A 24,441-nucleotide genomic window follows, 5' to 3' on the forward strand; every position below is an offset into this window, starting at 1 on the left:
GGATTCTGCTGCTGTCTAGTCATTTCAGAATGACTGTATTTACAAGATGAGCACATGAACACCACCACAATTACCAACGGGAAACAGAGATTTATTTGTGTCCGGCTCTTTGAGTTTTGGGCAAAACAAATTGGTATTGGTCATATCACTGCAAAACATGCATTTCATTTCTTTAGTACATTTATCTTTTTTTATGTACAAATATTTAAACATTCTTAAATCAAGAAACATTTACATGTTTGCCCTCTGAATTAAGTTTATTTTTCTTACCCCATTTTGCCGATTAGTTTTTTCCTGTTTTATGGCAAAACCATTAATTATGATAAATATGTCCGAAAAGCAGACCTAAATTGTAATTTTGCTTCTCAAGTAAGCAATTCCACATATTTGTACAAAAATACTAAGAAACTTATATTGCTGTATATTTCAGTTTTCTGAATGCTGATTGTACTTAAATTGATCTAAAAACTTTTGTTGCTAACTTTACAAGTACATTTACAGCTCTTTGTAAGAAACATAGAAAAGGCTGACTTTTCTCCTAAATATTTTTAAAACACAGTAGTTTTCAGCCGCAAATACGACTGAACTAGTCACACTGTAGATCCCTGGTTAAGTGTTTAGTAATGTCAAAGGTCAAGGTGTGTCAGTCTGGGACACTCACCTGCTTTGTGTGTCTGTGTGTTATTCTTGAGGTAATGTCCGTTCCTGTAGATATCCAGCACTTTTTCGAGGTGAACCAGAGTCTCGTCAGTGCCCCATATCAGCTCTCCTGAAACACATTCAAACAGCATAAACATCTCAGCTATTAACAGTTTGCATTTTGTCACTAAGAAAACATGCCTGCATAGTGATGCTGAAGTGGATGTCTCGTGACACTGGGAAAGAAAGATAGGATCGAGGCCGGCCCACCCACACTACCCGTGGTTTCACGGACTGTTGTCTCCCAAAAAATCTGATTTCAGACTATCTGACATGCCATTATACTGATAACATGGCGATAGAGAGCGGATAAGGAAAGGAATTAAGGGCAGAGACAAAAGGCATCTGGCAGGGACTGAAAGAGAAATGTTGGGAGGTGAAGAGGAGGAATGTTTGTAGAGGATGTTTGAGCAAATGTGCTCCTAAGTTGAAGATTGTAGGTGTGCACAAAAAATCTTTAGGGATTTAATTGAAAATGAAAATGCATCAATTAATATGTGTTATTCCTAAAAAAATTCCTCATATTAAAGTGACACAAGGAGACATTTCCATGCAAACAAAGTACACTAAGTGCAAAACATACACTAGGTTTTTAAATATTTATGCTCCAAACGGTCTTAAATAATGATGTAATATTAATAGCTATATATGGTTGCATGGTATCAAATAGCAGATACAGATATTGTGTAGAAAAAAATAAATGCAGCACTAAGTATAAACAAGTAAACAGTAAATCATAAGAAATTGTTCGGCACAAATGTGCAGTGTTTAAGACGTTTGTTATACTGTATCATTTAAGATATTTAAGTTTAACTTTATGATGTAAAATTTTATACAACTGATTTTTTTTAAAGACATATAGAGACTTTTTTTATTCACACGTTCTTTAATTCATTTAACTGTTAACACCGTTAACTATTTTTAGTATAAATGCGGACCCACTTTATATTAAGTGGCCTTAACTACTATGTACTTACATTTTAATTAATAATTTAGTACAATGTACTTATTGTGTACATACATGTTTTTACATTGTACTTATATTTAAAAAAAAACGACATGTAATGACATCTGTATTTAATTTCTGTAATTACATTTATAATTACACTGTTGACCCATACTTTACACCTTAACCCACCCTTAAACTTACCCATACCTCCAACCCTCTCCCTAACCTTACCCCATCCCACCTCAATAGCAGCAAAAGTGTTTTACAATACAATATAAACACAATAAGTACATTGTACTTATTTTTTGATGTAAGTACATAGTAGTTAAGGCCACCTTATATAAAGTGGGACCATAAATGCTAATCAAAAGCAGCTTCAGGGGGTACTGTATGTGGGTTTGCATGGTTTCTAACTCCAAGCTAGTCATTTCTGGTCATTAGTTGGTCTAAGCTAGCCTAGATGGCTGATCAGCTAAACCACCATCTGCTGGACTTAGTTTTGACTGTTAGGGTAGATAGACCACCTTAGACCAGTTACTAAAACCATCTTAAGCAGATATGACCCACTTTTTCCAGAGACAAAAGAGCTGAATTTAAGCAGTGGAATCACATTCACCTGTAGAGTTGACGATTTTGTCTAGAAGGGGTCTTAGTGCTGAGGGGGCACTGTGAGGTAACAAGTAGGTGAAGAAAAATCTGGAAAAATGGGGGAAAGAAAGGTCAAAATCTCCCACACAAAGTACAGGTTGACTCAGATCTCAGGTCACGGACACGCACCTGTACGCATTGTAGAGGTTTCTCTTTTCGTTGATGCCCTCACAACAGCCCTTGTGGCAGGGGAGGGTGAAGTTTCGGGCAGGGAACACCATGAGACAGTCTGAAGGAGAAGACAGGGAGCAAGGGGTCTCCTCAACACTGGCGTCATCCAGGTCGGTCACTTTCAACACCCCCTCCACCAAAACAAACTGCCGTGGCCTGAAGTCCAGCAGGGTGACCGACCCAAGCGGGGAACGGGCCAAATAATGCAGCAGCCTCATCAGACTCAGACAGATCTGCAGACACATGCAATAATATCAATACAGAGAGCAATATATTATACTGTATAAAGAAATATATTATAGAAAGGATATATATGCCCCACAGCTCACACGTGCAAAAAACAAAAAAAACAAATTTAGTCATTTTTTTATGTTACGTACAGTAATCAAAGGCCAATTAAAAAGTTGTATTTTGTTATGTCTTAAATCATCATAAAGCATATAATATAAAGTGGATTAAGGCATCACAACATTATAAAATACAGTATGCAAATATCAATATTCATTTTGTGGTTTACTAAAGATTACATTTAGCAATGTTATTGAATTATTTACATTTAAAGATTAACTTTAAGTGACCTAAATGTGAAAATTAAGAAATGACAACTAAATATTAATAAATCATAAATAATAATAATAAAAATAATGATAATATAAATAATAATAATACAATAGTATTGACCAACACCAATCATGGGGGGGGGGGGTGTCTTTAAAATAAGTTTATATATAATTACATTTTTATATGTAAATAAAAATATTGCACTTTTTCCAATGATTAGAGAAAATTGAGTGGCTTGAGTCGAGTTGAGGTTTCCATAAAGCTAATAAATTAGTGTTGTTGTTGAGAATGTAGTAGACAATTCACCTGCATCTAATTAGTTTGGGGCCACCAGTTTTACCCAGAACCCTGTCAAAATTGGTAAGACTGTCTTCATGGATTGAAGCACCTCCTTGCATAACCCTTGGGACCACTTGAGTGTGCGAGGCCCATTGGGTAGTACGTTTACAAGCGCACAATTGTGTTCCTTAAGGATTAGCACTCTTATGTGTGTGAGGGTACGAGAGCTGAGGTTGAGGCTCTGGTAGCTGGCGACACATCGCATTCAAGAAACACCTACATCTACCATGTTCTTAAGGGCAGAGTTCAGAGGATTAGACGGCCGTGGAGAAAGAAGAAGAGGACGGAGACGCAAACAGGAGTGAGAGGGGTGAACGCAATCGAAAGTAGAAGAGGAGAACATAAAAGAGAAGCAAACAGAGTGGAGGTGAGGGGGTGGAGGAGACACTGCCCATGCCTTTCATAACAGACAAAAGCTGCTTTTAATACACTTCGGATTAGCAACTACTGGGAAAGGTCAGCCCCTTCACACTGTGTGACCGGCGCAGGTTGTTGTCTTGCTTAACGTGGGGCAGATTTGGCAAAACCATTGAGAAAGCCATTGCAAGGGAGGCGAGGCCATCTAAAATACCCCAACAGATTTGGTTTCCTCAAAAATGCACCAATATATATTTTTTTTTTCATCGGTACACAAATGCAAGCGTGGGTGCTCTTGCTTTTGCTTGTCACATATTTGGTTTAGCTGGTGTGTGAACAGGTGTGTCGTCGCTCCCGGGCCCATGTTGTGTAGAGGGCATGAAAGGCTTCGTCAGTGCACAGAGGAAATGGCTTTGGACCTAAATGAGCTGTTCGGAAGTCAGCGGATTCGACAGTCTCCCCGGAGTCTATTAGTGCCTCATATGCAATTCAAATGTTGCTAAAGCATTGCTGAGGTGTTTCTGCTTGGTTCATCGGTCTCAAATCCATTGTTTGGAGTCTGAACAGCAAAGAAATGTAGGAAGTCATGTCACTCTGGAATTCAAAAGCTTTTAATTTGGGACAGAACACTTATGCTGCCTCAAACACAATGGGACGAACTGTCCAAATTCACAAATTTGCAAACACATGTCACATGCTTTCAAAAAATAGTTGTGAATGAGTTAATTAGTGAGTGTTTTTGGATACAGCATATGACTGAGTGTCCAAAATATATACACATGTCTCTGATATTGATATTGTAGAGGCAAAAGAAGAGGGAACAAAAATTCAGTTTTCCCATCTCCTTTACCATACTGACAAAGTATAAAAACTATAGAATTGTACTCCCACAGCTTCATAAAATTAAAGTTGAATCAATAAAGTCACATGGACAATTTTAAAGATGTCCTTACCGAATGCAACCCTTTAAATGCTACTGTGAAATAGTGCAGTTTTATATATTTCATGAACAAACTGTGAGTTTCCACACATTTTGTCAAAGGATTGACTGAAATAAATTAAAACTATACCTGCTGGAACAATTCATATACACCCACACCCACACAAAACACTAGAGCAGTGTAAATTATATAAAAGACTTTCATAAAATGTCTAAAAAAATAGAGAAGTGAAGTGAAAGTGAAGTGAAAGTGAAGTGACATTCAGCCAAGTATGGTGACCCATACTCAGAATTTGTGCTCTGCATTTAACCCATCCGAAATGCACACACACAGAGCAGTGAACACACACACACACACTGTGAGCACACACCCGGAGCAGTGGGCAGCCATTTATGCTGCGGCGCCCGGGGAAAACCAGGCAATAAAACCATGAGAAAATCAGCAGCAGGGACAAAAAGACACTTGTCTCATTCTCATAAAAAAGGCTTTATTGTTCTAGACTGGAAAATCATTCAGTCTGACTGAAAAATCACTCTGAAATATGAGTCTAATAAATATATTTAGCAGAATACTATGGTAGGAATGAGTTATGGAAATGGAAAGAGTTGGTAATGCTGAAAGTCTTCTGAAACTGAAGCAGAGTGATGAATTGTTCTGTTGAACTGTATAATGCTGTGTTGACATGTAGACGAGTGCTGTATTCTGTATTAAAGCAGAGATGTTTACCAAGCGCCTTGGCTTGTGTACAGCGAGTGTGTTGGTCTTTATTTTTGTGAATCTGTGTTTGGGTGGTTAAGTGTGTGAAAACACTTCTAGTGACGGCTTTAGCTTTAGTCTGTGCCATCTTGTAATCTCATAATCTGAACATATTAATTCTGTATACATATATTTAAATTCAAATTAATCATAACACAGATCTCATTTAAAGCCCACATTTTATTGTATGTCTTGTTTATAGTACATTCAACAATTGCCTGTTATCAGAGTAAGGTCTCATTGGGACTTCATTCAGTTTCATCCCCTTCATAGGATGAGCTCTGGAAACAAGAAGTCATAGCAAATCATTATGGGAGGTTGCCACAATGATAGCGATCAGCCCGGTCTTTCAGGCAGAAGTCTAACAGGAAGCTCAGAGAGAGCAGAGAGCGGGACATCCCACACAGCCAGCTCTCGAGAAACGCTGCATCAGACAGGTTTAATACTGCGTGATCTACCATTGCGGACTCGTTATTTTTTTAATTATTATTATAGAAACACTGTTGAAGGAATTATTTGGGGCTGAGAGGAGGCGTGGGATTAGGAAATGTCACATTTATGACCCACATGAGCACCATGACTGGGTATGAGGAACTACTGTGCCATGGCTACACAGAAAACATAGTTAGCGGCTGGCTGACTGGGTTGAAGTCATTAAAAATGTTTACATAAGTGCATTATGAAATGGTAGTAATTTTATGGAATGAATATAATTTGGTTCCCCTGTTTGTTTATACAGGGTAAATAGGCTGCATCTTCAGGCCTCTCCCAATCTATTCATCTTTCTGAAATAATATGTAATAATTGGAGTTCATAATTACACAACTAATAATGTCAATTCACAATAACCTTTAATTCAATGAAAATGTTATATTGGAAAATGAACATCAAGGTTTTTGTTTGTTTTCTTTTTTTATTTCTTTAAATTTCTCTTTATTTCTAAATTTCAATAAATACACAATCAATCAATCAATCAATCAATCACATATTCATTATGTTTCAGACTTTTGGGCCCTATTGTATACAATATTTAACAATGCAATGAATAATCATTAGCTCACAATAAAATGTATTGTCTTTAATACACTGCATTAAAATTATTTAATTTTTAATTATTTTAATTCATATTTAATTGAAAAATGAACATGAATGTTTTTGTTTGCTTTTTTCTTTCAAAATTCAAAAACTTCCTATTTATTAACTAAATAATCAGATATTTAAAATGGTTTCAGACTGGACCCCACTGTATATCATATTTTACAATATCATGAATAATCTTTAATTCACAATGAACTTTAATTCTTTTATTACAGTAATGTTAGAAAAATCAGCGAGTCAATTTGCTCACAGTTGTTGATGTTGATAAGGCTAATAGAAGCCTCCGTGTTCCTCCAGACAATCTTTAGATGGAATGTGTGATATGAGCAGTGACTCACCCTAAATCTCTCCTCCCAGGGCGTCTGCAGCAGCTGGATCATCTCCAGAGGGCTGCCCAGCTCCGTGATGGCCGTCACCGTGTCCTTTATATCGTTGTTATCCTGGTAGCAGTAGCCGTACAGCTGCAGGAGAGAGCGCAGACATGAGAGCATCCGTCAGATAACATCACTGTTTTGAATTTGATCCCAAATTCGGTTGGAGATGACCCCAAATTCGGTTGGAGAAGCCAAGCTGGCTAAAGCATGTGTGTGTAGTCAATGGAAATAATTATGAGTTCCAGAGACAAAATACATGAATTATAAATGATCAGTAGATCAAAGCTAATAAATTGGGATTGTAGCAGGCATTATGGGAGCAGACAGACTTACTACAGCTTGTAATCAGGAAACGTTGCGCTGGCATGTGTTTATTTGTTTTGTGGGGGACGTCTATATGTTACGGCCGCTGCTATCAGGCTGTTTCCTTCGGCCTGCCATGATGGGCTCTTAGCGGCGCAGAATTTGGCTCTTTGCTTACAGAAACATTTTCCTAAGCTAATTCAAGCCAAAGAATCTAGTTAAAATTAAACAGCATGAAATTTCATCTAAAAAGAAAACAACCTATGGCTGTGTGACCGGCTGTACCGTGAGAGCCATCACCAGCATTAAAGGAACAACGCCTGCCAGTAATGTCGGGAGGTCGGATGGAGAAAACGACCCGTTTCAGTTATGCAAGTTAACAAGTTAGTTTACACATTCATCTGTATCGCAATTATACACTTCAAAATCTGTGTTGGTACATGCAAACGTCTATTTCTTAATTTAGTCATATCATTCACGCTTGCTAACTATACATAATCTTTAGATCACGTCCCAAAACCATTCAAGCTGGCGGTTATCAAGCCTCGTATTAAGAAACCAAAACTAGTTCCTAGTGTACTGGCAAATTATAGGCCTATTTCAAATCTTCCATTTATATCTAAAATTTTAGAAAAAGTTCAATTGAGCACCTTCCTGCATAAAAATGATGTGTATGAAGAATTTCAGTCAGGTTTTAGGCCCCACCACAGCACAGAAACTGCACTTGTTAAAATTACAAATGACCTGCTCCTTGCGTCAGATCAAGGCTGCATCTCATTTCTAGTTTTACTTGATCTTAGTGCTGTGTTCGACACCATAGATCATGACATACTCATAGACCGATTACAAAACTATACAGGTATTCAAGGGCAGGCTCTAAGATGGTTTAGATCCTACCTGTCCGATCGCTACCATTTTGTTTACTTAAATGGGGAGTCATCTCATTTATTATCAGTAAAATATGGAGTGCCACAAGGATCCTTCCTAGGTCCCCTTCTATTTTCAATATACATGTTGCCCCTTGGTAATATTATTAGAATATACGGAATTAGCTTCCACTGTTATGCTGATGATACTCAGCTATATATCTCTACGAGACCACATGAAACTTCCCAATTATCTAAGCTAACAGAGTGTGTTAAAAATGTAAAAGATTGGATGACAAAAAATTTTCTCCAATTAAATTCGGATAAGACAGAGATTCTAATTATTGGACCAAAAAACACTACACAGAATCTTGTAGATTACAATCTGCATCAAGACGGATGTACTGTTACGTCCTCTACAGTGAGAAATCTGGGTGTTATATTAGACAGCAATTTGTCTTTTGAAAATCATATTTCCAATGTTACAAAAACTGCATTCTTCCATCTTAGAAACATTGCCAAGCTACGAAACATGTTATCTGTTTCTGATGCAGAAAAGCTAGTTCATGCATTCATGACCTCTAGACTGGACTATTGTAATGCACTTCTAGGTGGTTGTCCTGCTTCGTCAATAAACAAGCTACAGGTCGTCCAAAATGCAGCAGCTAGAGTCCTTACGAGGTCAAGAAAATATGATCATATTACCCCAATTTTACAGTCTCTGCACTGGCTATCTATTAAGTTCCGTATCAGTTACAAATTATCATTACTTACCTATAAGGCCCTAAATGGTTTAGCTCCTGTGTACCTAACTAGCCTTCTATCACGTTACAACCCATCACGCACTCAAAGGTCACAAAACGCTGGACTTTTGGTCGTTCCTAGGATAGCAAAGTCCACTAAAGGAGGTAGAGCTTTCTCACATTTGGCTCCCAAACTCTGGAATAGCCTTCCTGATAATGTTCGGGGTTCAGACACACTCTCTCTGTTTAAATCTAGATTAAAAACGCATCTCTTTCGCCAAGCATTCAAATAATGTATCTTTTAAATTGTGAGTATAGTTGCATCTGATCAAAGGTGCATTTTTATTCATTAGCTTGGGTTAAACTAATTTTACTTTGTTGGATCAGTAGGAATACTAATGATGTCTCTATTTTGTTTCTATGTTTCGCCACGGGATTTACATTTTTTTTTTTTTTTATCCTGCCAAATGTGCACAAACTACTAGCTACTACTAAATATTGTAGAAACATAATTTTCTGTAAAGTTGCTTTGTTAACGATTTATTTTGTAAAAAGCGCTATACAAATAAATAAACTTGAATAACACCTCCACTGATATACCGGCAATGCTAAAATTGTCCGGTGACTGCACACGTGATGTTATGTTGCCTAGTCCATGTACTCTGAGCCCTATTCCAGAAACTCCAACAACAGGAAAAAAACAATACTACATAAAGTGCTGTATTAAGGTCACTGTGACAATATTTGTAGAATTGGAGCTATGAATGAAACACAAAAATAATCATTAAAATAATCATATAAAATAATCTCAGTCTCAGAAAAGCTAGATGTTTGTCTGTGGTAAAAACTAATCACTTTACTTTGTTTCGGACAAATAACCATTTCATCTTGGCAGTAGATGTAACTGGTGATCAGCAGAAGCTGTCGTATAAGCTCAAATTCAGAAAACCTTTTGGCCAGTAGTGTACAATGTGATTTCTGACAGCTCCCCAGATACAATCTCATTTGGCTGTCTCGATCAATGTCAACTTTAGGACAACAACTCTGGATCTTTATAACTGTCCCCGTGGGAGGATCTTGAACACGTTTAGCCTCCGATATGAAGCAGGAACAGGACCAATCTGATCTAGATCTGTGAGCAGACAGGCTAGTAGAGCAAGCCTTTCCAAGAAAGCAAAGGGCCTATTTGAGATTAAACACACTCTAATGACTATTATCAACATGATTCATTTAAAATGTGTGCGTGTGTGTGTGTGTGTGTGTGTTGCAGACTTCACAGTCCATGGCTGCTTGCTGGGAATAAAACCGATCTGCACGTGGAGGAACGCTGTTGTCTAGCCACACAGTGCCATTTTGACTGACGCAAGCTCAATGGTCGGCTTGCCCTGTCCAGTTCATTTACAATGAAAACTTTGTATCTGTCCAGGGCTGCTTTGTACCAGATGCTTATGCCACCAAGAGAACCAGAAATATTTACTCATTTCAGCTAGTTTTTGGTCTGAAAGTTTTCATCCAGCTGCATGTGCTAAACATAGAGTTTAATCATTTCTGTGCATGTTAGCAATATAAAAGAGATGGGTGAAGTTAGTATTTATTTGTTTGTTTTTAAGATTCCTTGGAAGCATTTTCTCCATTTTCATCAAAGGAGGAGTGAAGGAATTTATTTTTTATTCATTATTTTTGGACACATAACATATTGTTCTTTAAAGAACTGACGTACATAAATATGGTAACCATTCAGTACAATGGTCTACATCATACCATCATACCATCCGATACTATGATTTTACCCTGGTACAGCCATAGTACTTTTTTATACAGACATTTGAGTGACCATCTCATACTGAGACATCCATTAAAACAATGAGCCATAATAGTTTGTGTTACCATGATTTTGTCAGTGGTAAAGGTTACAATCACTGTAAGGCAACATGGCTTACTGTTTTCATAAAACAACAACAACAATGGCAATATGATACCAATTCACTAAAAAGCTTACATGTATTAATAATAATCAGAATGAAACAATAATGCGGTAAGTTCATTAACTGTAAGCTGTTTAAATGTAGAAATTAATATCACTAATAACTTGTGATTACAGGTGCATATTTATTGGCATTTTGCAATCTAATCTGAATATATTGATTTTTCAGATTTTACTAATATATATATATATATATATATATATATATATATATATATATATATATATATATATATATATATATATATATATTTTTTTTTTTTTTTTTTTTTCTACATAATCATTAATATAAATAATTTCCAAACTTAGATGTGTCTTGCATATAACTTTTGGTTGTTGATTGGATGAAGGCTAATCTGAATGCGAGATTGTTGTCGATTTGTAAGTAAGGTGCAGAGTTTAAGTGGACTAAATGTCCAGAATATGTCACAAGTGAATCTGTTGTATCACTGACTGATTGAGCTATTATACTTTTAAGAATCACGAGATTAAAAAATGAAACATGCACTATACATTCACATTAAGATCAATAAAATGCATACAAAATAAATAAATAAAAAAAACTAGATATTTATTTTTCATGCTGACATCTTCATCAGCTCTTGCTCTTCAAAAATTCTCCTCACTGGCGCCACGTGTGCGGACATACAGATGCTCAGTAGTCTTCACAAAAGCATATCTGTTAAGTGCCATTAACACACATTCACTCACAATCTTACCGCGAACGTTTAATGAGGACACCCTGGCAACAAATCAAAATGGCCACGGAGACGGCTGTGTTTGCCCAGAGACTAAATAGTAGTGCGCAGTGAAGGCCAATGTCTACGGTCAGTGAAGACATGGACTGTCCACGGGAACAAGAGCTGCTCAGTAACAGGGACTTGACACTGACCGGACGGCCCGCGTGCTGAGTTATAGCAGGAGAGATTCGGAGAGGGAAAGTTTTACCACCTTGTTTTAATCAAAGTTTCTGAAGGAACGCCGCTGGAAAAAGTTCTGAGTCCTTTTCCCTTGCCTCTAAAATTGGTCAGTGAACATTAAACAAACTTAGTAAGGCCCTAACAGAGAAATGTAAAATTGTTCAATCTTACTGCCAAAGTGTTCAAAGGCTTCAGAAGTTTGCACTCATGCCTGGTTCTGTGAATGGGGTGCTTCGCGTGAAATCTTTCAAGATTTCATTGACAAACACCTCTAAACTAAATTCCAATAAACTAACACTATGACAGAAGCGCAGTGAAATGTATTCATCTTGAACAGTTTGACATGATTTATTTATTTTCTGAATCCTCAATCTGTGAATCTGCCCTTTGAAAATCACATGGCTCTTTTTAGCAAAGCTGTGGAAAAAACAGACAAAGCTGATTTCCTCATCAACCTGTTCCTGCCTAGTAAAATAAACAGAGAGCCGAGCGATGCAGAATGAGCGGGACAGAGCATTCAGAGTTCTTCCCCATCCTCAACTCATTTCCTCCCGCAATCCTCCTGTTCTGAACTCTTTCGCAGGACTCGGGATTTTAACACTGCAATCCCAACTTCAGAAACTCCTCACCGACTCCCCTGTGAGACTGATTCCTCAAAAACACAGTGAGATAAAGATCATCGTGTTGTTTTGGCTCAAAAAGAACAAGTTCGAATCAGTGCAAGTTCTTCAATGTCCTGTATTCCATGGAAAAACGACATGATACAAGTTGAGGGGGATTGAATAATGAGAAAATGTTCATTTTTGGGTACACTATCCTTTTAAATGTAGATAAACAATTGTTGCTGACTGGATCCCAGGCGTCTTCTCCTTCCAGACAAACTAAAGGATAAAGTATTAACCCGTGTTTAATTGCGTCTAACACTTCTATCTTAAAAATGACCCTGGGGGCCTCTGTGTTTAGAATGCCCAGCTTTCACATTCACATGTTACATGCTCACATTAGCAGGTTACTGATTACCCTGCAGGGTATGTGTGTGTGTGTGTGTGTGTGTGTGTGTGTGTGTGTGTGTGTGTGTGTGTGTGTGTGTGTGTGTGTGTGTGTGTGTGTGTGTGTGTGTGAGTGTGTGTGTATTTTGGGACTCGACTTAGAATCTGAAGAGTTAACAGAATGACATGCTAATGTAAACATAATCCCAGTGCAAGACCACCCTAATCAGGCCCCCAAGCTGTGTTGCAGATTGCCTGACACACCATTTCAAATGCCTTTCCATATATATACAAACACTCCAGAGAACTTTTCACACATAAAATTAACATTTTGGCATCATTTCTTCACTTTCATGTTGCTCCAACCCTATATTATTACTTTAAGTCTGCAAAACACAAAATGAAATGTTAGACAACATCTTTATAAAATAGCTTTATAAAAGTAACACACCAAAACGTGTGATGTTTTACACGGACCCTCCACGTGATCACAAAAATTGGGTACTGATGATGACACTTCTGATGACGAAACTTGCGTCACACAGACACCATGCAAAATATCACGGAACGCGGACTGCTAGAGTACACTGTGGGCTTCAGCATACTCCATTACATAATGTGTGTGAACACATTCACTTGACAAATGGACACTACATAAAGTGCCACTCTTGTCCAGTGTCTGCACCATTTCTGTCCAGAAGTTATAACTGATAAACATGTCGTTGTACTAGTTTAGCGAAGAGTCATGAGTATCTCTTAAACCTTTCACACAAATGCTTGTCAACACACCAATTGTTGTTGCATCTTCAGTAGTTTGTTGTTGCTGCTCCATTTCATTTGTTTGCTTTTTGACCGTGAAAAAACAGGCTTTTGCAGTGTTGCCACCTTGTGGACAAACTAAACAGTGCAAAAAAAAATTTTGTAAACAATTTTTAATTTGAGATTGCGAATGCATACTCTAGTGCAGTGGTTTTCAACCTGTGGTCCGCGGCGTGGTATTGCAGCTGGGCCGCCAATTATTTTCTGTTCATTTCTAGTCCATTCTAGGGCTGTGCGATTAAAAGAAAACGTCCTAAAATCACGATTTGAGCATGCGCATATGCCTAACTCCAGGTTCACACACTGTCTGTGATGCGCCTTTTTTCTGAGCCAATGTTGACGGATCAGAGCGTTCTCACTGCGGTAAAAGGCTAGAAATAAAAACGTGTCTAACACATGAGCATAGAGTGAATTTGTTAGTGAACAGGATGCAGTTTAAGTGAGAGGAGACACGTTTTAAGTGTGCACACTCTCTCCTCGCAAAGCAGCGTGTATCTGAGCAAGCACGACCGGTTTTGTGACAGAGCAAAGGAAATCTGCTGCGAACAGAGAGATTCGCACTCGTGCATTATTTTAATGTGCTTTTGCGTTATATTTATGCGCTCTCACTGCTGACCGCATACACATACTGTATACACACTGCAAACACCTGAGGCACCGCTACAATTAATGAGCTCTATGAACAATGCATGGCAAAAAAGAAAAAAAAGTTTTATTTTATTTTTTTGCCACAAGTCTATAAATTTTTTTACATCTTCACTATAGTGATAATTTTGACTTATGTCTGTTCTAGAGATGTTACAACTTTTTGATAAAGCTCTGATTGGTTTTCTTTTGGAAATACGTTTCAAATTAATCCTGAATGCATTTATGACTGTAAAAGCACAATTGCAAAATTTATCAAAAAAATTGCGATAGTTTTTTTTTTTTTTTTTGTCCATATCGCACAGCCCTAGTTTATTCAATAAATATAGTTTAAAATCTAGCTTCTGAGTACTAAGTTATTAACCCAACAATAGCGGGGTCAGTTAATTTTTTTGAAGTGGGCCACGCAAACATATGTGTTTGGTTGTGTGGGCCGCGAGTTGAAAAAGGTTGGGAACCACTGCTCTAGTGTATACGTAAGAACCAAAGTATGCTATATTAAATCACCACCTACTTTTGTTTCGCATTCTGTGTAATATCTCCTTTTGAGTGTTGACAGAATTGAGAAAGTAATATGGATTTAAACATCGTGAATTGACTAAAAGATGACAAAAATGTAATTTTTGCACAAACTATACTTTGAATTTAATACTTGGACAACTTAAGACAACAGAAAAGTTTGGTGGTTATTAAAGGGATAGTTGAACCAAAAATGAAAATTTGATGTTTATCTGCTTACCCCCAGGGCATCCAAGATTGTGGTGACTTTGTTTCTTCAGTAGAACACAAACCAAGATTTTTAACTCAAACTGTTGCAGTCTGTCAGTCTTACGATGGAAGTGAATGGGAAACATGGCTGGCGTGTGATGCTACTTCTTTTTGCTTTAAGGCAGATCGCAGACTTATACGTGCATTATTAACACCACTGATCTCTCAAATGGACCACTGACACTCTATCTACAATCTCAATTAGGAGTGTCAATGGTCCATTTGAGAGATAAGCGGCGGTGAACTATCCCTTTAAACAGGAACACACCATTTTGCATCTTTCCCTATGGTGTCTTTAAATTAATCCTGTGCACATCTGTGCTGACATGGCAAACGGACATGAATAAGCCCACTCTCCCTGTCCACCCAGATCCAGCACCACCACTACCAATCATGACTGTTTACATAACAGGTGTTGCCCTCGCTTGTAAGAGGAAGAAGGGGATCTGCTTGACAGACATGTTAGTTAAAGACTTCAGAATCTGCCCTGGAAAACTGAGTAGAGGCATCACTGCAGGGTGACCTCCCTCTTTCAGGCCAATGGCAGGACGACCTGTAGATCCTTTCTGTGCGCACTCTGAGTGAACCCGGCCTGGTGCTAATCAGCCTGCCGTATCATATCTTCTCACCTCTGACCTCACAACTTATAATAAAAAAAGAAAAAAAAAGCCATTCATTTTTGTCTGATGCGGCGGCTGCCAAAGCAAATGAAAAGCAACACTTCTGGGCCTGATTGGTTAGGTGCGAGGGAGAAGAACCAAGGAAGGTACATGTGAGGAATATCTGTGTATGTGCTCCATCATTAAAGGTTTATAGGGAGAGGTATTATGGGATGAATGTTGCTGATTTATTATAGTTGTAAGAACGCAGGCCTGATCGCAGCCAGCCGCCGGCTCTGAAACTCTTAGCAGTGGTACATTTAAAGTGAGACGTGGCACTTACAGAATGTGGCATGTGTGGGAGCTGACGCCATATTCATATTCCATCCGAGCTTGTGTAATAGCAACTAAAGTTTTTAAAACATGTCAGCCGAGTATTTGAACAATGTCACTGTTATGAACGACTAAATTGGGTATTATTATTACATCAAACTTGAGTTCATTTAAAATGTAAAATAGACGGTACATAAATAGATCATTAATAAATATAAGAAACTTTACACTAGAAAATGCCTTGCATTTATACCTAAATCATTTTGTTTATACTTTATAGGTTTATGCTTGTCTTTCTTTAACCTGTTAAATGTATACGGGACGCCTACGTTGACTATAATATATTACAATCAAATCTTATCTAATCTTGACAAACTATATATCGTTGGAAAGGTCTAAGACCCCCCAAATATATATTTTACCAATATTTTTTGTTAAACATTATGTAGGAAAAGTAATAGATGAATTTATGACAAGAGTGCACCCTCAGAAATCTACATTACAAAAGGAGCTTTGACCTTTGTTTAAAAAAAAGACTTCCTCGTTGCCTTTTTCTCTATCACATTTTAGAAATCATCAGAAGTTATTTATCACTTGAAAACATAAAATCTCAAAATTCATCCTTCAAAACCCATTTTAAAATCAGACATTGCATTACCATGTAAATGGCACATAAAAATCATGTTACAAAATGTTTTCAGTCATGAATTATACAAATTTAGGTTTGTATCATGCACATTCAAGTCTATCTTCAAAAACGTGAGTGACATTTAACAGGTTAAATTGAGATCATTTGTTTCTTTGACAAATAACTAAAAATCTGTAAAAAAAAAAAAAAAAATATATATATATATATATATATATATAATAAAAATATGGCTTAAATAAGCATTGTAAATAAGTCTAAATATAAAATATTTTCCATATTTGGACAGTGTTTTAGACAAAATTGTTGCCACATTTAATTTGGATTCATAAAATACTTAAAAAAATACATTCATATGACAGCTAAGCACTGCATATATATATTTATATTGCATTTTTTTAAGAATGTTGAGCTATCATTTCAAACCAAGAATATAGTGAGGTTTGTGAATTTTGTGAATCTGTTTTAATTTTTAAAAGGTTGTTCATATTTAGAAACTAAAAAGTGACCAATTTAAACTTCGAAAGACTTGATGGCATTTTGTGGCAGCTGTCTTTGATCACTTTAGAGCATTACGTCTTTGTGTGAGCAGTGAGATATAACACTGATGATGTTCTTTTGCCCATAAACTCTTTTGTGTGAGTTCATTAACTGGGGTCCTGCACCGTTGGTCTCCTGCAGCGAGCACACAGAATGAAATCAGGTCGGCGGCCCCAATCTACATACAGCTTCTGATAAAGCCTTCAATAACGGGATCTCAACGGTTACAGCTAGTTTGAAATGAAATAAACCAAGCCTCTGTAGCCATGTGGGGGATGTGTTCCACTGTAGGCCAAACACATATCAAGCTTATGAGATATATCAACAAAACTAAACTCCAAGATGTAAACTGTTTTAATTTATGGATTCTGCAGTGGTTGGACTGATTCCCAGAAACAACGTTTATTAAAATGTGATATTGACCTTTTAGAACTGATTTTCAGGAACATTTTTACCATTGCAACATGATCTGATCTGTTTATGAATCAAAATCTACTTCATATTAGCTGCACCGTATCAGTAGAAGCACTAAAGCCATACCTAAAGGTCTACTAAATAATTTTCTCATTGTTAAAACAAATCAAATTCATTGATTTAATTAAATGCATCAATGAAATAAATTCAAATGCAGTTTTAAGTAAGCCTGTCAGTATAATTGTATTTGTAGATTTGTCAATAACTGACACAATACAGACTGGATTTAACCGAACGTGTTCCTCGTTTATTTTCCTTCTCTCTCTAGCTTACACTTGTGCACACTGGTGTACCCCGACCACACCCACCTTCCCATGTAACATCACCCTTAAAAGGCTATAGCATTTATCAGCTATGAAATAACATTTATCAACACTACATCCCTTCCCTTAAGCTAACACTCACCAACTGAACATATGACTAAACAGTATAACAGGTAACACTGTAATAACTGTGACGGGCATATCTAACCAGTTACATAGTCCTGATAACGTGGGTTAGGATGGCTAACTCTCCCTGAACGAGTCACTACAGGTTGGGCAGTTTGAGCGACAACACCAGTGGCAGGTGCTTCGCTCTGAGGTGGTGATACTGTAGATGACAAGAGGTTTGTAGGAGGTGACACTGGTGGAAGTGGCCTGTAATCATCTTCTGAACAATCAGTGGACGCAGGCTCTTGAACACCGAGTAGCAGACGTCGATTTCTTACGTATTGTCTGCCCTGAGAGGTCACCACATAGCTGTTAGGTTGAGCAGCATGGCCCTGTACAACTGCCAGTTTGTCGAAACCACGAGCCGTCTGCATCCTTACTGTCTGACCCTGTTCGAGGGGTGGAAGGGTATGGGCATTGCGGTCATAGTATGCTTTGCTTTCCTTTCTCCTCCTGATAAGAGCTGCCTGGACGTTGCTGCATACAGAGGGCATCAGCCTGTCTTTCAGCTCAGGAAGAAAAGTTCTCGTCCGTCTAGAGAGGAGCAGTTGGGCAGGTGATGGCAGGTCAGCGCGTGAAAGGTTACGCAGGTGGAGTAAAGCAGCCTGAATGTCACTGTGCTCTCTATGGCATTTCTCTAGCAAATGCTTGGCAGATCGCACTGCACGTTCTGCAAGCCCGTTGGATTGTGGGTAATATGGGCTACTACGAATGTGCTCAAAGTCCCATGCACGTGCAAAACCAGAAAATTCACTACATACAAACTGCCGTGCATTGTCTGTCATGAGCGTCTGAGGAATGCCGTGGACGGCAAAGTGTCTCTTAAGTTTTGCAATTACAGTGACACTTCTCATGTCAGGTAGGTGGTCAAGCTCGAACCAACCGGAGAATGAGTCCACTAGAACCAAATGCATTTTTCCATGCCATTCAAATATGTCTGCCGCAGTGAACATCCAAGGAAGATCAGGGACATTGTGTGGTTGCATCGGTTCATGTGATTGATGTGGTCTAAGGGCGTTACAAGGTGCACAACAAGAGATTGCTCTCTCTATATCATCATTCATCGTGGGCCAGTACATTGTTTCTTTTGCCCTGCGTTTTGTGGCCGCCAGACCTGGATGGCCTTGATGTAGCTGAGTCACGTAGTAACTTTGTAGCGATGGTGGTATCAGGAGTCTCTGTCCTCGAAAAATCAGTCCATCATCAACAACAAACTCCTCTCTCATGGAAAAGAACGGGCGGAGGTCATGTGAAAGCTCTTTGAAAGAGTTCGGCCAGCCATGCATTATCATGTTAACCAGTCTTTGGCATGTGGGATCAGATTTTACAACAGTTCGGAGTTCCTCTGTCCGCTGTGATGAGAGAACTTGAAGTGTCATAACCTCTAGTAGGTCATCCGAAAGGGGAGGGTCAGTGGAGGGGAGATGAGCACGTGATAGGGCATCAGCGACAAAGAGTTCCTTGCCCCGTTTATAAATCACGTTGAGACTGTAACGTTGGAGCTTGAGCATCATACTTTGAAGACGTGCTGAGGCAGTGTGTAACGGCTTTTTTAAAATTGTGATGAGGGGCTGGTGATCTGTTTCCACGGTGACAGGTCGACCATAGATGAAGTCGTGGAACTTCTTAGTTGCAAATACTAATGCCAACATTTCTTTCTCGATTTGGGCATACCGAGATTCAGTTGGCGTTAGGGCGCGTGAAGCAAATGCAACAGGAGCGCCCTGCTGAAGACACACAGCACCCAGTCCATGTTGGGATGCGTCAGCTGAAAGGATGACAGGTTTGGTGACATCAAAGTATTGCAATACTGGGGGACTGGACACAGCGTCCTTCAGCTTTTGGAAAGCGGCATCCTGCAGCTCATGCCATGACCATTCCACATCCTGCTTCAACAGTTCACGTAAAGGGCCTGTAACATCACTGTATTGTGGAATGAATTTTGATAAGTAGTTGGTCATACCAAGAAATCGTTGTAAGGCCTGTTTGTCCTCAGGTTTTGGCATTTGGCGAATAGCTGTGGTCTTGTCGGGGTCGGGTTTGACGCCATGAGCAGTCAGGAGATGGCCTATGTAGGAAACTGAGGTGACACGAAATTTGCACTTGTCGGGGTTTAATTTCATGTTACAGCTGCGGATTTTGTGGAGTACCTGTTTCAGTCGCTCATCATGTTCCTGTAGTGTGCAGCCCCAGACTAGTATGTCATCTACCACAATTTGACATGGTTGTGCATCAAAGAGCTGCTCCATGGATCGCTGGAACACTTCACTGCCGGTGGAAATTCCATACGGCATGCGCAGGAATCTGTACCTGCCAAAAGGTGTCATGAATGTGGTCAGCTTCGAGGATGCCTCGTCCAAGGGGATTTGCCAAAATCCACATTTTGCGTCGAGAATACTGAAAACCTTGGCACCCGGCATGTCAGCGATGACCTGCTCAATGGTTTTCAGTGGATGGTGGGGCCTTAGGAGTGCCTTGTTGAGATGCACTGGATCTATGCAGATCCTTACAGAGCCATCTTTCTTTTTTGCAGCGACCATGGCAGACACCCATTCAGTGGCTTCGGTTTCAGGGGTGATTACACCCAATGTAGTCATTCTCTCAAGCTCTGCCATGACTTTCCCTTTCATTGCTATGGGCACTTTCTTAGGTGCACAGACAGAGGGCGCTATTGACATGTCTAATCGCATGTGATAAACAACAGGCAGTTTGCCAAGCACTGTGGTGTCAAACAGATCACTGAACTCTTGTACCTCTGGTTCTTGGTTTTGTACAGCATGCACATGTGGTCCTAACTGTATCAAACCCATAGCTATACTGTCTTGCAATCCTAGTAGTGGTCTGACATTGCGATTTACCACATGGAATTTTAGTTGGCCTTGTTCGCAATCTAGTATCGTTGTGCCCTCAGTATTGATGGTTTGCCCACCATATGCAATAAGATTGACTTTTTCAGTATTGTTTATGTGAGCTGAGGGTGCGATGAGATGTAACTGGTGGGCGGATATAACGTTGCACTTGGCACCTGTGTCCACCTTTAGTTTCAATTGGCCAAGCCCGTGAGTCAGTTGCACTGTTGTGAATATTTCACCTTTCTGCGAAACATCATCCACTGTCTCACAATAGAAGGTGTCCTCAGGGGCATCCAGATTCGTGCCTAATTCATTCACCCGATTAGGCTTGTAGTTTCTGAATTGTGCAGTAGTTCGTTTGGGATGGTAATCACGAGTTTGTGACTGTGGCGCCGTTTTGTATGATGGAGTTGATCTACAGCATTTTGCAAAATGGTTCCATTTTCCACAGTTGTTGCACTGTTTATTGAAAGCAGAGCACTTGAGTTTATCAGGGACGTGATATCTGTTGCAATTGATGCAGCGCTCTTGTATTGCACATACTTCAGTCTCGTGTTTCAGTTCTTTTGTGCTCTTTTCAGATTGCTCATACAACAGGCATATATTAACTGCAGAGTCCAACGTCAGGTTTTTTTCGCGGAGCAGCTGTTTCCGCACGACGTCACTTTCAATCCCGCAAACTATGCGGTCACGGATTAGCTCATCATTTAAAGTTCTGAAATCGCATTTTTTTGCGAGTAACTTTAAAGTGGAAACATACGACTGAATGGACTCACCAGGTTTTTGATTAGTCGTGTTGAAGACGTGTCTGTCCATTATAATGTTCTTTGTAGGCAAGCAGAGTTCTGCAAACTTTTTCAGTAATACTTCGGGATCTTCTCTGTCCTCTCCCTCTGCAAACGTGAAAGCCTCGGATTTCTCCACAGCGTCCGGGCCCGCTAAATTCAGCAGCGTGTACGCCTGCACCTTTTCCGATTTGTCAGATAGACCAGCATTGCAATATATGCGCCATTCTTTTTCGAATTTGCTCCAGTTGTCAGCAATGTGCTCGTCGAAGATGAGCGGATCAATACGGCGGAGACCTTGTGCCATGTTCGACCTCTTCTGACACCATGTAGATTTGTCAATAACTGACACAATACAGACTGGATTTAACCGAACGTGTTCCTCGTTTATTTTCCTTCTCTCTCTAGCTTACACTTGTGCACACTGGTGTACCCCGACCACACCCACCTTCCCATGTAACATCACCCTTAAAAGGCTATAGCATTTATCAGCTATGAAATAACATTTATCAACACTACAGTATTTATTTGATTGTGGACAGAGCCTGGTTCATTTCTGAGGCTGGCTACACTGCAGGACTGCCTGAAGACCGAGGCAGAAGATAAACGAGGGCTATTAATTTCAGATTCTCGTTCGCTTATGTTTACAAGAGCTGATTACGACTTCAACAACTACACAGGCGCTCGTGTCAAATAAATTACACACAAGGCAAAACACAGCCGTTTCTGAGCGCCCTAAAGTGGGGACTAAATACGCGGACAATGAGCCAATATCCATTTTTAGTCATTGTTGATTGAATGATTGGGTAATTGTTAACACACACACACACACACACACACCTCGAACCTATGTTGATTTAGATGCTCCAGGCGTAAATATTCACACATGTACTAATTCACGCACAGTAATTAAACGCGTGTTTGGAAATGCCTGATGTCTGTTGAGTTACTTGGGTTATAGCCTTTTTTTTTTTTTTTTTACTTATTTTTAGATATTGCTTTAATGAGCACATTAACTGATACAACTACAATGTGCACGCGAGTTCATGTTAAGTTACCCATTCACTTCAATATTAAACAGTGAGAATAACAGTGAATATTTACAAGCATTTAAACCTAATTCCTATTACATTAATGTTTATTATTATTATTATTATTATTATGTTACTCGTGTAAACACACAATGTAAAATTTAATCCACTAACATTTAGCCCAAAACTATTTTTATTCTTGATAGCAATCATTGATGAGTTCTAGCTTATTACACCGATTCAGCTACTTTGAATGAAATTGCTGGTGAAGAAATTGTTGTAAAATGAGTCGAAAATTCGGTAGAACTGACAGAAATCGTTGTGACCATTTAAACAGATGTGAATAATATTAAAACGAAGAAGTTTTAGTGTGCACGTGTAGCCTAAAGTGTGGTTTTAAATGAGCTAATATGATCTTTATTCATTGCTTTATTAAATCATAGCCAACTGTATTACCTTGAGAATATTAGGGTGCTGCAGTCTCTCCATCAGTGTCATTTCTTTGACGATTTTGAAGGATGCGAGTTTGTAGCAGTCTGTCGACGACCCGTATTTCTTCACACAATTCTCCATATCGTGACCCCCGAAATCCACCGATTTTAACGCGACGGAGAAGCTGCTGTTTATAGTCGCTTTATACACTGCCTTTGTGTATCCTGAGCCCAGATACTGGACATTGGTCACGTTATCAATACTGCTGCAGCCGAGCACCGATTCGCGCGTAAACTCCCGGTGTGATTTTGTTGCTATGGATACAGCGGGAGTCGGTTGAGACTGCTCGTAGTTATTGTTTTTCCCGATTCCTTTGTATGCTTCCCACTCGCTGCGTAGCTCCAAGTCCATGAGTCGCCTGCGCTCCAGCGGTCCGGTGCCGACCCAGTGCGCCCGTGTCTGACGGTACCGCAGGATCTCGTCCAGTCGCTCGCGTATTTGCCGCTGGAGCACCGGGAGTCGCCCGACGGTTGCCGTTTCGACGGGTGGCAGCTCGTCGACGCGAAGCCCGGCAGGAGCGTCCGCGTCGGGCTTCTGGTTCTCGTGGTGGTGGCGATGCACGCGCTCGCCGTGGTGCTCGAATCCCGGAATGAACAATAAATTCATCAGCGTGCCCGTGAAGAAGGAGAGGCAGAAGCCCGCCGCTACCACCATCTTTCTCCTCTTCATTTTGTTGCTTATTATTATTAGCAGAAAATAAACGTGTCCCCCCTTCCAGCCTGCGCCTACCCGCCTGGCAGCTGTAGGCAGTCTGGCCGTGCCCCGTGCCGTAGTGTAGCGTTGCGCAGCGCGAGGGTGCAGGATCGCGACGGAAGTCTATGATGCTGCGCTCAGAAGAATGTACCTTATATTCACGTCTTCATCTCGCAGTTATGATTTAAGATCCACCCCATATAAGGCTGATCATGGTGACACTTGCGTGTGCGCCCAGTTAACGGGGGTCTCGGCGCGCGCACCGGCGCTGTGCCTCAGCGCGACTGACGTCACTTTGACTGGCAGTCGACTCGGCCCTGCTACTATGGAAAAGCTGCGGTTCAGGCTTAAAGGTATAGTTCACCTCCGAATAAAAGTTCTGTCATCGTTTACTCACCCTCAGACCAGCATGAAGTTCGTTCTTCTGTGAAAAGCTCAAGTTTCTAAGAATGTCTTTGACAATGAACGGTGATTGACTTGATATGATATCAGTCTCAAAAAGGAACGCATACATCACGTGTTAGGTTATTTCAAAACTCTGAAAGTCATATTATAGCTTTAAGTGAAGAGCAGACCAAAAGGACCCTGCAAGTTTATGCGTTTGTCTGCTGTTCATTGACACTGAAGGAAAACAA

At 39.5% G+C, this 24,441-nt stretch overlaps 1 protein-coding gene across 1 annotated transcript in view; it reads right to left on the reverse strand.

Moving 5' to 3' along the window:
- LOC128026478 (extracellular tyrosine-protein kinase PKDCC-like) overlaps positions 1 to 24,186 on the reverse strand; it is a 35,473-nt gene extending 11,287 nt beyond the window's left edge. The window contains exons 1-5 of the mRNA XM_052613664.1: positions 23,078 to 24,186; positions 6,858 to 6,980; positions 2,426 to 2,700; positions 2,265 to 2,344; positions 662 to 769 (exon numbers count right to left, since the gene is read on the reverse strand). Coding sequence (XP_052469624.1) covers positions 662 to 769; positions 2,265 to 2,344; positions 2,426 to 2,700; positions 6,858 to 6,980; positions 23,078 to 23,782 — 1,291 coding nt within the window. The 5' untranslated portion in view covers positions 23,783 to 24,186. The remainder of the gene's footprint in view (positions 1 to 661; positions 770 to 2,264; positions 2,345 to 2,425; positions 2,701 to 6,857; positions 6,981 to 23,077) is intronic.
- Positions 24,187 to 24,441: the final 255 nt, after the last annotated feature.

This window comes from Carassius gibelio, chromosome A13 (genome assembly GCF_023724105.1).
Source record: "Carassius gibelio isolate Cgi1373 ecotype wild population from Czech Republic chromosome A13, carGib1.2-hapl.c, whole genome shotgun sequence".
In the NCBI taxonomy this organism is placed as follows: domain Eukaryota; kingdom Metazoa; phylum Chordata; class Actinopteri; order Cypriniformes; family Cyprinidae; genus Carassius; species Carassius gibelio.